Source organism: Giraffa tippelskirchi, chromosome 3 (genome assembly GCF_054371585.1).
Source record: "Giraffa tippelskirchi isolate mGirTip1 chromosome 3, T2T-mGirTip1v1.2.pri, whole genome shotgun sequence".
In the NCBI taxonomy this organism is placed as follows: Eukaryota; Metazoa; Chordata; class Mammalia; order Artiodactyla; family Giraffidae; genus Giraffa; species Giraffa tippelskirchi.
The window spans coordinates 182868526-182883080 of NC_137277.1; the positions used below are offsets into that span (position 1 = coordinate 182868526).

A 14555-nucleotide genomic window follows, 5' to 3' on the forward strand; every position below is an offset into this window, starting at 1 on the left:
TCCACCAGAACCCCAGACCCAGACCTCAGCCCCAGGCACCCCTCCCAGCCCTGCCGCCCTCCCACCCCTTGGGCTCATCTCACCTGGAAGATGGATGAGGCAACCCTTTCACAAGCATATACCTTGGGGGACTTCCCTGGTTTCCCAGTGGTTAAGATTCTGTGCTTCACTGCAGGGGGCATGGATTCACTCCCTGGTTGGGGAACCAAGAGTTCGAGTGCCCCAACTAAGGATGCTGCATGCCCCAGCTAATGAATAGAGAGGAGAGGCCTCGTCTCCCCATAGGAGCCAATCCCAGCAGGTTCAGGGGTCTGGGGCCATCCTATCTTTTATGTCCCTTCACTAAATGTCCCTAGTAGTTTACTGTGGCACCTCTCTGAACTCTCAGGCTGAGTTCTTCCTGCCTCTCACCCCGCCCCACCCGCTCCACTACTCCAATCCTGAGCAGCCATTAGAAAGCACTCTTCTCTATCCACCCCAGCCATTTCCCTCAATTTACCTAATGTTTCCATCATCCAAATAGCCTTCCTTATTAGCCTACCTCATTCCTTTGCAAATTTCTTTCCTACCCCTCCACATGATTGGGGAGCCACACTTCTTATCTATTTCTTGTCTGTGTCTCTTGAGTCACTCCCTGTACCCTAACCAAGCCTTCTAGATGAACATAAAGATAAACTGAGCAAAACTAAAGAAGTAAATTATAATACAGTTTGATAAAGGCAGTAATGCTTTCTCCATGAGACTGCAGGGTTTCCGAAGGTGGGGGACTGTGTCTTCACTATCAATATCTTAAGAGCAGGAATAGTGTCGCATCACTCAGAGAGGGTAGAGGAAGAAACAGGCTTAGACAGGGTCTAAAACTTACTCAGGGTCTTCAGTGATCACCCTCTGTGCTGGGAGTTGAACTGTGTGACTGTGGAGGCCAGGCTCCAGCCACCAGCACAGGCTGGAGTGAGTCATGGCCAAGATCAGATTGTCTAGAGCCAGCTCAGCCACTGTTTACTGTCTCTCAGCCTGATTCCTGTCCTCAGGCCCAGCCAGGGATGACTCACTAGGAAGCAGGAGAATGGCTGTGGCTCTGGGTCAGCCTCAGGTACCATTTGATTATCATCATTACTTCTTCCTTCATTAGCCAAATCATTGACTGCTTATTAAGCAGTTGGGCTGCTGACATGTCCTGTGACCTGTGCTGACACTCCCTGCCCTTGGAACAGTCACATAACCTAGAACCTATGATGCCAGCAAAAAGCCAGCACCCACTATCCATCTATCCATTCCTGCCATTTTCAACATCTTTCTCTATGTCCACTTGTACCAGACCCTGTGCTAGATGCTGAGGAGCACAGAATAAATAAGATACAGTCCCTGCCTTCACTGAACATCCTGTCTATAGTAGAGAAAGACACACGAGTAATTGCAACACAGAGTGATCTGAACTGTGATAGAGGGACATCCAACAGGCAGCAGGGGCTTAGAAATGTGCACGTAAGTGCTCAGTCACTCAGTCATGTCCAACTCTTTGCGACTCCATGGACTGCCAGGATTCTCTATCCATGGAATTTTCCAGGGAAGAATATTGGATCAGGTTGTCATTTCCTACCCCAGGGGATCTTCCTGACCCAAGGATCGAACCCGAGTCTCTTGGGTCTTCTGCCCTGGAAGGTGGATTCTTAACCACTGCGCCAATCTGTCTGGATTTGGGAAAAATCTTCAGCCAGGTGGTGACCACTATGACCTAAAGAGATTGAATAGGGGGTTTCCAGGCAAGCCAAGGGGGTGGACATTCTAGACAGACAGAACAAAAGGTGCAAAGGCACAGAGGTGTCAGAGCCCAAGAGTGTTCCACTAACTGCCAGTGGTCTGGGGCAACTGGATCCCAGGAGACCCAAGAGCAACAGAGGATCCTGCAGAGGTAAAAAGCGAGCATGTCACAGAACAAGGTAGCAGAAAAAAGCCATCCCAGTGAAACTGGTGGAGGCAACAAGGTTAAGGTGTCAGGGAATCAGGGAGTTAACAAAGGGAACCCCCCATTCCTGGCAAGTCATTCTGGGGAGCTATTAAACAGTTATGGAGAGCGATGCTCTACACGTTACATCGATTATGTTATTTAATTCTTACAACCCAATGCTGGAAGTACTATCATTATCTCCATTACATAGATGGAGAAACTGAAGCACCAAGAAGTTAGATAACTTACTCAGGGTTACACAGTTAATAGTAGCAGAGTTAGGATTTGAACTCAGATGGTTTTGATTCAGGTTCTGTGCTCCTTTTTAAAAAATTGATTAATTATTTTTGGTTGCGCTGGGTCTTTGTTCCTGCACGTGGGCTTTCTCTAGTTGTGGAGTGTGGGGGCTACTCTCTAGCTGAGATGCCTGGACTTCTCATTGCAGTGGCTTCTCTTGTTGTGGAGCATGGGCTCTAGGTGCTTGGGCTTCAGTGGTTGCAGCACAGGGGCTCATTAGTTGTGGCTCGTGGGCCCTACAGCATGCAGGCTTCAGTAGTTGTGATGCACAGGGTTAGCTGCTCTGAGGCATGAGGGATCCTCCTGGATCACGGATCGAACCCATGTTCCCTGCATTGGCATGCAGCTTCTTACCCACTACACCACCAGGGAAATCCATAGGTCGTATGCCCTTAAACACTATGCTATCATGAGTCTTTAAAAGTCAGAGATAATCAAGTGGAGAATAAATAACAGCAGACTCTTTCCTCTCCTCGCGTCACTGTAAGGCAGAATGAGAGTGAATGTACTGTCTTGGTTCCTTTTGGGTTTAAGTTTTTGATGAGAAATCTGGCCTGCTTGTTCCCCCAGGGAAGTGGCCCATTTCCCCTGAAAAGAGTCCTTAGCCACACTCAACAGCACAACCCCATTTAGTGCCAGGAATATTCATTCCATCAATGATGATTTACTGAGAATCTACTACACATTGAGCACCATTCAAGGTCTTGGGAATTTTACCCCACAAATAACAATTGTGTGTAATCATAAGTGTATAACTTCTTGGGTCATCTAACAACTTTTCCAGAGCATACCATCTTTATTTTGGCACACACTGTTTGCTGTATAACACTTACTTTTCAATTTTTGGATTTTTAAAAAAGATAGTTTTAACTAAGTATTTTCTGTGTAATATACATTAAAGTATGCAGATCAGACCTGTATAACTTGGTGAATTATCGTGAAATGAATACAACCTTGTAATCACCACCCAGAGCAGGAAATAGAACATTGGCAATGCCCCAGAAACCCTTCCCATCACTCTCTCTCCCTCCTGCCCAAAGGGTGTCATTAACCCCTGATTTCCAACATGCTAAATGAGATTGCTTGCCTTAAACTTTAAAAATATGTTTTTCAATTTATTCATTTCTATTTTTGGCTGCACTGGGTCTTCGTTGCTATGCATGGGCTTTCTCTAGTTGCGGCAAGTAGGAGCTACACTCTAGCTGTGGTGCTCAGGCTTCTTACTGCAGAAGCTTCTCTTGTTGCAGAGCACACCTCTAGGGTGTGTAGGCTTCAGTAGTTGTGGCACTCGGGCTCAGTGGTTGTGGTGCATGGGTAGTGGCCCCAAGGCACGTGGGATCTTCCTGGATGAGGGATCAAACCGGTGTTCCCTGCACTGCAAGGTGGATTCCTAACCGCTGGGCCACCAAGAAAACCCACATTTTACATAAATGGAATTGTACAGCACATACTCCTTTGTGTTTGTCTTCTTTTACTTGATATTATATCTGAGAGCCATTCTATGCTCTATGTAGCAGTAACCTATTCATTTGCATTGTTGTAAAGTATTCCATTACACTACCATTTATTTATCCATTATACTGCTGAGGAACATTTGGTCCATCAAATAATATTGCTAGCATTATTCTTGCACACGTGTTTTGGTACACAGATGTTTGCAGAACTGCTGCTGCTGCTGCTAAGTTGCTTCAGTCATGTCCAACCCTGTGTGACCCCATAGACGGCAGCCCACCAGGCTCCCCCGTCCCTGGGATTCTCCAGGCAAGAACACTGGAGTGGGTTGCCATTTCCTTCTCCAATGCATGAAAGTGAAAAGTCAAAGTGAAGTCACTCAGTCATGTCCAACTCTTAGCGACCCCATGGACTGCAGCCTACCAGGCTCCTCCGTCCATGGGATTTTCCAGGCAAGAGTACTGGAGTTGGTTGCCATTGCCTTCTCCGAACTGGTGCTATATAATAAGATTCGGAATTATGGAGTTACAGAATGAGTGCTCAACTTGAGTAGATCATGCTAGTTTTCTAAGAAAGTGAAAGTGAAAGTTGTTCAGTCGTATCTGACTCTTTGTGACCCCATGGACTATACAGTCCAAGGAATTTTCCAGGTCAGAATACTGGAGTGGGTAGCCTGTTCCCTTCTCCAGGGGATCTTCCCAACCCAGGGATCGAACACAGGTCTCCCGCATTGCAGGTAGATTCTTTACCAGCTGAGCCACCAGGGAAGCTCAAGAATACTGGCGTGGGTAGCCTATCCCTTCTTCAGTGGATTTTCCCAACCCAGGAATCAAACCGGGGTATCCTGCATTGCAGGCAGATTCTTTACCAGCTGAGCTACCAGGGAATCCCAAGAATACTGGAGTGGGTTGCCATACCCTCCTCCAGGGGATCTTCCCAACCCAAGGATCAAACCCAGGTCTCCCGCATTGCAGGATCCCTGGGAGGGATCATTTCTTGATTCCTTCCAAAGGCAGCAAGTCCTCCACCAACCAACCAGCTTTCCCTAAGCATCTACTATGTGAAAGGCGTACAAAGATGAATAATGAAAATAAGAACAGAAAGCCCTCTTATATTTGCAGCTCCCCATTATCATGAAAATAAAAGATAACTTTTAAGGAGGGCTTACTCTGTCCATTATTCTTGTCTGGGAACTCCCATGGGTAGAGGAGCCTGGTGGGCTACAATCCATGCTGTTGCCAGAGTAGGACACAATTTAACGACTAAACCACCACCACCACTGTATGCTAGGCATTTACTGAGTACTTGTATATACATGATGACATTACATTCTCACCACAATCCTCCAAGGGTAGGCAGTAATTTTCCTATCCAGTAGATGAGGAAATTTAGGTTCAGAGAAGTTAAGTAACTTGCCCAAAGGCACACAGCTAGCTAAGGATTGAATTTTTGGCCATGCCATGTGGCTTGCAGCATCTCAGATGGAACTCAGGCCCTGGCAGTGAAAGCCCAGAATCCTAACCCACCAGGCCACCAGGAAACTCTCTTTTCTTCATGATCTTAAAGCATACTTACATGTGTATCCTTAAAAAATGTTTTTGATTTGTACTTTTTGAATTTTATATAACTGAAACATTCTGTGCTTTCTGACTTATTTTCGTTCAATATCATACACCTGAAATTATTAGTACTAAATGCCAGCTTTTGCTCTTACAAACACTGCAGCTATGAATTCATATATACTGTCAAATAAAAAGAAACCTGGACTAAGGAAAGAGAGATTTTATTTGTAACAGTTATTGCAAGGAAGGAAAAGAACTACTGTAATAGACACAGGGAAGCTATTGCAAAGAGAAGCTCTAACCATAAGATCCACACATGCCTCAAGGGTCAGGCAAAGAGTTTTTCTTTCATAGGGAGGAGGAAATAAGGCTAGAAAGAACTTAGCATGATGAAGTGGGATGACCAGGAATGGCATATGGGACAATAGGTCAGAGAATATTTTACCCTGAACCCAGACTATTCTTCGGGGCCAAGGGGGCTGTTAAGGAGGAGTTGCACACAGCTCAAGCTGGGGGAGAGGAACACTGTGCAAAGTTCATGGACCTGGAGGAAGGAGAGAAGCTTAACAAAACTTTAGTTAACAAGCATTTTGTTCTTATTGATCTGTGGGAGAAAGCAGTTCATCTAATAATTTATGAGGCAAAGAATTGAAATTTGGAGTCTGTATCTAGCCTTGGCATAGGTAAACAAGAAGGCACCCATGAGTTTTATCTAAGTCATAAAAGGAAAGTCTCTTTGAAGTAAGTTGGTTCCAGAACACAAAAGGGTGGAGGGGTTTCTTAACTTTCACTGTTTTCCAGGATCACAGGGCTTGAGCAAGGTTCTACACTGTCAGTATATCTCCTGATAAACATATGCAAGAATTTCTTTAAAATGTATAACTAGAGGACTTCCCTGGTGGTACAGGGGATATGAATCTGCCCGCCAAAGCAGGGGACAGAGGTTTAATTCCTGGCCTGGGAAGATTCCACATGCTTCGGAGCAGCTGGGCGTATGCAACTCAACTACTGAAGCCGGTGCACCTAGAGCCTGTGCTCCACACAAGAGAAGCCACTGTGATGAGAAGCCCGCACACCACAACTGGAGAAAAACTGCACACGACAATGACGACCCAGGGCAACCAAATAAATAAATAATTTTTAAAAAACAAAACATGTAACTAGAAGTGGAATTTCTCGGTCAAAAGATATGTGGAGTTTCACTTTTACAAGGTAATGCCAATTTGTTTTCCAAATCAGTGGGACCAGTTTACACTTTTAACAGCGTAAGGGAGCTCCAGTTGCTCTACATCTTCAGGATTTAAGAGAGGATTTGAGGATTTTAAAATGTTTGCCAATTTTCTGGCTATTAAGCAGTCTCATTATATTTCCCTGATGAAACGAGATTGAATATCTTTCATTGTTAACTGGATATGTTTCTCTTCTGTGAAAGGTCTTTGGCCCATTTGTCAATTGGATTGCCGCTTAGTCACTTCAGTGGTGTCCAACTCTGTACCACCCTATGGACTGCAGCCCGCCAGGCTCCTCTGGCCGTGGGATGGATTCTCTAGGCAAGAGTACTGGAGTGGGTTGCCATGCCCTCCTCCAGGTGATCTTCCCAACCCAGGGATCGAACCCGAGTCTCCTGCATTGCAGGCAGATTCTTTACCATCTGAGCCACCAGGGAAGCCCAATACTGGAGTGGGTAGCCATTCCCTTCTCCTAGGGATCTTCCCAACCCATGAATCGAACCCAGGTCTCCCGCATTGCAGGATCCCTGGGAGGGATCATTTCTTGATCCCTTCCAAAGGCAGCAAGTCCTCCAACAACCAACCAGCTTTCTCTAAGCATCTACTATGTGAAACGTGTACAAACAGGAATAATGAAAATAAGAATAGAAAGCCCTCTCATATTCGTAGCTCCCCATTATCATGAAAATAACAGGGAACTGAGCCACCAGGGAAGCCCCGGATTCTCTTTTTCTAAATGATTTGTGGGAGTTCACCAATATGTTTTGGAAGAATGAATGGATTAACGACTGAAAACGCTCTAAACTGATAAAGAATTACAATTAGGTTTGGGAAATCTTAAACACTGTTCCTCCCTCAGGCTTCTGATTTGATCCTCACTAGAGCCTTGTAAAAGAACGCTGTTAACACCACTTCTCAGGTGACTTTTTTCCATCACCACTTGCCTGTGGGAAAGAGGCAGCGACTTCGTTCGGACCTTCCCACCTCTTGGTTCCATAGTCACAACCCCCGCTGACTCATCACCGGATGCGCAGTATTGCTACGCCTCAGCAACAGCTCGCGAGTTCTCGCGAGAGTTGGTTCCAGACGATCATGTGACAGCCAAGATGGCGGTGTCCAGCGAGTCAGAAGAGGAAGCGGCAGTTTATCTAGTCGTGAGCGGTATCCCCTCGGAGTTGCGGTCAGCCCAGCTTCGGAGCTACTTTAGCCAGTTCCGGGAACAGCGCGACTGTGGCTTCCTCTGTTTCCATTACCGGCATCGGCCTGAGCGGGCCCCTCCCCAGGCTACTCCCGGCTCTACCCCAACTCCTATCCGCCAGCGTCTTGCCCAGACTTCACTCAACGATGCCGGTGCTCTCTCCACTCAGGACTCTAACCCCACCCAGACCCGCACCTGCTGCTGTGTTGTCTCTGTACGGGGGCCCGCTCAAGCCCAGAGGTTTCTCCGCATGTACTCGGGCCGCCGGTGGCTGGATTCTCAGGGGACTTGGTTACCGGGTCGTTGCTTCATCCGCAGACTTCGGTTACCTACTGAGGCATCAGGTACCCGTGGGAAAGAGATTAGACTTGGTCTACAGGCACTGGAACAGAGGCACCTTTCCTGAGGAGTGATGAGGATAAGTTAGGTCCCTCATTAGGGCTTTTCAAGAGTTTAGATAATTTCTGGACAAAGTTTCAGGCTCAACTCGCACAGTAGAAAGACTCGTGGGGGAAAGGGGAAACAGAGGCCTATTCAGATGATCTTTCCAATTTACTAAGTCTATTCCTAGACCCTTTCGATTTTGCATTGACATAGAGGGGTGAAAAGGAAGTCAAGTATTGTTTTTGTTGCCCTTTCTTTGTTGCCCCCCGACCCCGACCCCATCCTCTCTTAGCAAGATGCAATTGTTGTTCAGTCTCTAAGTCATGTCCAACTCTGCAATCCCGTGGATTGCAGCATGCCAGGCTCCTCTGGCAAGATGCAAATGAAGAGACTAGGTTTTTTATCTGGACAGTTCCCATTTTCTTGGGAAATCACTTTGATATGGAAACGGAACACAGTGCAGGCCCTCTAATCTATTCATTCAACAAATCTAGCCTGTATTGATAGACCAAGTGTGACGGTAGCTGGTATGCAGAGAACAGTTGGACAGTCTGCTTAGAATCCAAAAAGGAACACAGATTTATAAAAAGATAATTGTTACAGAGATGCCATTCTAATTGTTAACATTTACTGAACACTTCCTTATTAGGCACTGTTTTAAGCCTTTCATTTTCTTATTGACTCCTGACAACAATCCTATAAGGTAGGAGCTATTGTTACCCGTTTTGTAAGTGAGGAAACTGAAGGATACGGAAGTTCTGTTATAAGACGACAGTCACAATATTAACCGGGCATTTTGCTCCAGAGCCTGTGCTCTTTATTTCCCACTGCTGTGAGATGACAGAGGAGGAGAAACCGATTTCCTAGAAGGGTTAGGAAATGTGGCTTTTCATCTGGATCTTGAACTATAAGCAGGAGTTTGTGGGAAAGAATGGTATTCAAATAAATGGTATTTACAAAGATACAGAGATGTGGAAGTCCATGAAACTTTCAGGGCATGTTAAATTATTTGATGTGATTGGAACACGTGATATGAGGGTGTGCATGGGGTGAGGGTTAGTGGCAGTTGAGAATCAAAAGGTCACCAGGAACCAGATCTGAAAGAAACCTGTGAGCTTACCGAGGTCATGAGAAATGGCATAAAATTACTAGGTGGTTCTGGTCAGGGAACAGAGGAAGGGACTCTGGAAAAGTTTGAAAGGGAGAAACAGCATCAGCGAAAGGATTTAATAAACCTTGACCAATTTCTGGCTCACACGTGGCTGGAGACTTCCAGGTTTCAAGTGCCATTCTTCTCCCTGCTTTCCAAGGTTTGGGCTCCTTTCCCTTCAAGACCCGAAAGGAACTGCAGAGTCACAAGGCTAAGAGTGAAGCCTTCACACTGGCCGACCTGAGGCAGCTGCCAGAGCTGAATCCACCGGTGCTGATGCCCAATGGGAATGTGGGCACTCCCCTGCGGGTCTTTTTGGAATTGATCCGGGCCTGCCGCCTACCCCCTCGGATCATCACCCAGCTTCAGCTCCAGTTCCCCAAGACAGGTTCCTCTCGGCGCTATGGCAATGTGCCCTTCACTTATGAGGACTCAGAGACTGTGGAGCAGGAAGAGTTTGTGTACACAGCCGAGGGTGAGGAAATACCCCAGGGAAGCTGCTTGGTAGACATACCAGCCAACTCCTGTGAAGAGCCAGAGGAAAAAGGGGAAGAGGAAGAAGAGTCACACTCCGATGACGTGAGTACGGAGCGCCATCTTGTCCTTGCTGGCAGCGTAGAGAGGCCAGCATATTGTTAGTGCCACTCTTGTGTATTCCGAGAGTTCTAAACCTGGGGTCCTCGGGAGGTTTCTAAAGACTTTGAACTCCTGACATTGAATGTAAAACTGCATTTGCTTGTGCAGGTATATGTTTCTTTGGGAAAAGGGACCAGAGCTTTTATCCAAAGATTCTCAAAGGCATCTTCTTTTCATTGCTTCAGAAGAAATGTGAGGAGGGTCTCTTTCATTGATGAAATCTACTGACTAAGAGATACGATCATCTAAGGAAGTAGAGGCAGAGCTAGGATGTGAACCCAGTCCCCTTCGCTCCTTGTCTAACCTCTGTGTGCTTTCATTATGTGGTTGAGAAGTCATCTCTGTTTTCTGACCTTGAGTCTGTGGATTGAACGCTAGCCTCCAGTCTAACCTCATCAGTGAAATAGACATTTCTTCTACCTCTTTCTCCAAACTTGGTTGCTCACCCATAAAATCAGGAGATTTTATGTTATTTATTGGGAAACTTTTTTTTAATGCATACCCTGTGTAAAAAGCAGTTGATCTATGTCTTCAACGCTCCCTGCTCAGAGTTACTAACACATCTGGACCACATCCTTAGTGTGGTACTGTTCTGCCTTTTCTCCAGCACCTGCTCTGCAGCAGTGATTCCTGAGACCTCCTAGCGTTTAAATGGGGCAGGGGGCCCCCAGGATTTTAAGCCAGGAGTCATTCTATCATTCCACAAGTCCAGCCAGGCAGCTGTAAACACAGGGGCTAGCACAGGATTCCAGAGACACTCTAAGGGTTATTTCCTTCCCTCAGAGAGCCTTCAGTCTCCCTGAAGAGGAAGAACCAGCATCTGCAAAGGGTACATGGTATGGAATGGGTTTGCAGGCTGGTGCTACCCCTCTCTTGGTGTACCCTCGTGGGCAAATCACTTTGCTTCACTAAATCAAAGTTTCCTCGTCTGTAGAATGGGAATAATGGTACTTATTCAAAGAGCTGTTAGAGTGATTAAAGGAGCTAAGGTATGTGAAGGGCCTGACACAGTAGATAGTAGGTATTAGTTCTTGTCCCTTCTTTCTTTGTGACATAATGTGGAAAGGCATAAACAGTATATATTGATTAGCACTGAGAAGTTCACAGACCAGTGAGAGTGCTGTGGGCCTCAGTGTGGGGGACTTCATGTGAGCTATAGCACTTGAGGATTTAACCAAGTGCAGAAGAGGTGGTGGTGGGAAAGCAGGGCAGAGAGGCTAGGAGAGTGACGTGACCAAAAGTGCAATGATAAGAGTGAGTCAGGCTTGAGACTTCCCGGAGGTCTCCAAGTGGTTAAGATTGGACGCTTGGGAAGTGCTTCCAATGCAGGGGACACAGGTTCAGTCCTTGGTCAGGGAACCAAGATCCCCACATGCCGTGTGGTGCAGGTTAAAAAAAAAAAAAGACTAGTAGGGGAAGTGGCCAAGTATGTTGAGAAACACTCAGGGCATGGAGAGATGTCAGGTCAGGCGTGAGGGGCCAAAAACTGGCTGCTTCTCCGAGAAATTGGGAGGAATGGAGCTGAGGTCCCATCTTAGGACATCCTGTGCAGCGAGCTGCCTGCCTTGTGGGCCTCAGGTCAGGAAGCTGGACAGGCAGGTCTCCTCTCTCCACCTTCTCCCAGGACGACGACCGGGGTGAGGAGTGGGAGCGGCACGAGGCGCTGCATGAGGACGTGACAGGGCAGGAGCGGACCGCTGAGCGGCTCTTTGAAGAGGAGATCGAGCTCAAATGGGAGAAGGGCGGCTCCGGCCTGGTGTTCTACACCGACGCCCAGTTCTGGCAGGAGGAGGAAGGAGGTAATGTTAGCACCAGGCAAGGGCAGGGGTGGTCCCTGCTGCATTTGCTGAGGGTGCTCTGTTCCACATGGTGGGTTCCCTGGCAGTGAGCCCAACTAGAGGGCTAGGAAAGAGGCTTACATTGTTGTATTTGAGAGACCAGCCATCCTTTCTAGGGGTGGGGGGTCAGGGGATTGGAGAGAAAATGCCCTCCTCCCAATTCTGAGTGACCCCCCCAAAGGAGAAACTTGAATATACACCCCAAGTACTAGAATATGTGTCTAAGTCTAGATTTAACTCTTGATAGAACTGAGAGTCCTTGGTTCACTCTGCTCGATGCTTTTCTCTCTGCAGACTTTGATGAACAGACTGCTGATGACTGGGATGTGGACATGAGTGTGTACTACGACACAGGTACTGGGCCCTGACTTTCAGTACTCAGAGATGGGATAGTGCCCTGGCCATGCAGTGACACTTTACCAGACCTGCTTAGCAGAGTCTGAGACAGGGCACCAGTCTCTTAAAAGATCACTAGTTGAGTGCATTAAGTGCTGGTTGTGGGCAGAGTCTTTTTCCTTTCTGTGTGGAGGAAGGACATGTGGGCACAGCCCTCAGGGAGGTCTGGTTATGATGGGCAGGCCCTAGTAGAGTGGGAGGGTCAGGAGTTCAGGCTCTGGTTAAGCATTTAGATTCTAGAGTCAAGAATCACCTAGGGTTGAGACCTCCCAGGTGGTCAAGTGGTTAAGACTCCCAAGTTTCCAATGCAGGGACTTGGGTTCAATACCTGGTTGAAGAACTAAGATCCCAACATGCTGTGCAATGTGGCCAAAAAAAAAAAAAGTGACCTAGGTTGATTTACAGAGTGGGAGGTGAAGACCTGGGTCCTAATTCCATCTTTCTTCTTTTGGCTGTGTGACTTTTCTGCACCACAGTGTTTCCTCATCTGTAAGATGGGACAGCCATGGTTCTTATTCTTGGCGAGCTCCCAGTCTGAGAGAAATACAGTAATGACACACTATAAAGATGAATATGTAAATCTTGTGAGGAAGGCCTAGAAACCTGATTTTTCCCTACTTCTGCTAAGAGAGGCCCTTCCACAAACTGGGCTCTGCTTCCTCAGATGGTGGAGACAAAGACGCCCGAGACTCTGTGCAAATGCGTCTGGAACAGAGGCTCCGTGATGGCCAGGAGGCCGGCTCAGTGATCAGACACCAGGTGGGCACCTTCGAGCGCCATACCAAGGTGAGCGTTGTGCCCAGCCCGCTGACCCCTTTCTGTTCCTCCTTTACTTCCATTCCCTCCCCTGCCCCCACAGGAGCCCCATGTCTTGAGTCTTCTCTCTTTCCTCTGCAGGGCATTGGGCGGAAGGTGATGGAACGGCAGGGCTGGGCTGAGGGCCAGGGCCTGGGCAGCCAGTGCTCAGGCGTGCCCGACGCCCTGGATAATGACGGCCAGCACCCCAGATGCAAGCGTGGATTGGGGTGAGTATGGCTGAGGGACTTCCCTGGGAGCCCAAGTGAGCCTTTCAGCTGTACCCTGGTTCCCCCTTCCCTCTGGTTCTGGGTTGGGTGCTCGAGACACCCCCTCTGCCGGGGATTGAACTTTAAAGCAGAATTAGAAGGAAGAAGTAGATCTGGCACTAGTCTTTTCAAGACCGAGTCCTCAAGCTTGACAGGATGGTTAATCTCCTGGGGGAGTCATTCCCTCAAGTCTGAGGAATTTGGACTTGATAATTGCTGTTAGGGAGTGATGTAAGTCACAAAGTGGTAACAGTTGTTCTGAATTTTGTGTACTATTTAAAATGAAAGCAGTATGTGAGGCCCCTGGTTGCTGGCACCATCAGTAGATAAGATGAGGGGGCAGGAGATTTCAATGCTCTGTCTTTGGGACAAACCAGATATGTTGGTGATGGACAAGGAAGCCTGGCATGCTGCAGTCCATGGGGTCGCAAAGAGTCGGACACGACTGAGCGACTGAAGTGAACTGAACTGAAGATATGTAGTAGCTGTTACCCTGTTCTTTCTCAACTCCTTTACTGGGGTAAGAGAGCAGCCCTCTCACTGAGCCCTTTTTTTTTTAATTCAGGTACCATGGAGAGAAGCTCCAGCCATTTGGGCAACCGAAGAGGCCCCGTGGAACTGGCTTGGGGCTCATCTCCACCATCTATGACGAGCCCCTACCCCAGGACCAAGGAGAGTCGCTGCTCCGCCGCCAGCTACCCACCAGCATGAAGTTTCGCACAGACATGGCTTTTGTGAGGAGTTCCAGCCGAGCCTTGAACAGCCTCTCAGAGCCTGAGTGACAGGTTCAAGGACTCCCCCTTAATCAGGATCACTCGTAACTGCGCAGTGGCAGCCCTGTGCGCAGCCTTATCTTCCACTGAAGGCTGAAAGATCTCTGGGAGCAGCAGTCTCCACGTTGTTCAGGGTGCTTTGTTTAGAACTTGCCTTCTGGTTGTCTACCTCAGGGACATTTTTACAAAAAGCCCCCGTTAATATCCTCCCCTTTAATGAAAGGGCTTAATGACTCCTCCTTGGTCTCCTAACCCTAGTCCCTATTTTTTTGGGCTTGCTTCTGTTGCCTCCCCCAGCCCCTTGAAAAGCTGGACTGACTGAGGTTATCAGCAAAACCTTCCTGGGAGGAAGTTACCATGAAGCCCAGAAAGAGATGGGTTAAGGACACGGAAGAGGACAGGGCTCGTGCTCCTGAGACGGTCTTGGGGGGTGCCCTCCAGTGTCGACGCTTCACTGGCTGGGCCGGGGCAGCGGACAACCCGCCGCAGATGTCCCGGGTCTGCGACCTAACGGGAGAATAAAAAAGTTAACTACCGAATTTCTCTTTCTCTTCGGATTTGGGCCAGGAGTAAGGTGGGGAAACCCCCGGAAACGTCCCTGCAGGGCCCCCAAGTCGGCCCCACGCCC

At 47.8% G+C, this 14555-nt stretch overlaps 2 protein-coding genes across 2 annotated transcripts in view; one reads left to right on the forward strand and one right to left on the reverse strand.

The window, feature by feature from the left end:
- Positions 1–7523, reverse strand: part of NUDC (nuclear distribution C, dynein complex regulator) — a 41695-nt gene extending 34172 nt beyond the window's left edge. The window contains exon 1 of the mRNA XM_081580462.1: positions 7433–7523. The gene's annotated coding sequence lies outside the window, so the exon portion shown is untranslated. The remainder of the gene's footprint in view (positions 1–7432) is intronic.
- Positions 7524–7572: 49 nt separating this feature from the next.
- GPATCH3 (G-patch domain containing 3) lies at positions 7573–14463 on the forward strand. The gene is made up of 7 exons (XM_081580460.1): positions 7573–8030; positions 9381–9799; positions 11481–11655; positions 11989–12048; positions 12755–12876; positions 12988–13115; positions 13720–14463. The coding sequence occupies exons 1-7, from the start codon at positions 7595–7597 to the stop codon at positions 13934–13936; spliced, it is 1557 nt and encodes a 518-aa protein (XP_081436586.1). The 5' UTR covers positions 7573–7594; the 3' UTR covers positions 13937–14463.
- The last annotated feature ends 92 nt before the right edge of the window (positions 14464–14555 follow it).

Coding starts and splice junctions, on each gene's coding strand:
- GPATCH3 (XM_081580460.1), top strand. CDS start 7,595: ATGGCGGTGTCCAGCGAGTCAGAAGAGGAAGCGGCAGTTTATCTAGTC. Junction 8,031..9,380: donor GTTACCTACTGAGGCATCAG/GTACCCGTGGGA, acceptor CTGCTTTCCAAG/GTTTGGGCTCCTTTCCCTTC. Junction 11,656..11,988: donor CTGGCAGGAGGAGGAAGGAG/GTAATGTTAGCA, acceptor TTCTCTCTGCAG/ACTTTGATGAACAGACTGCT.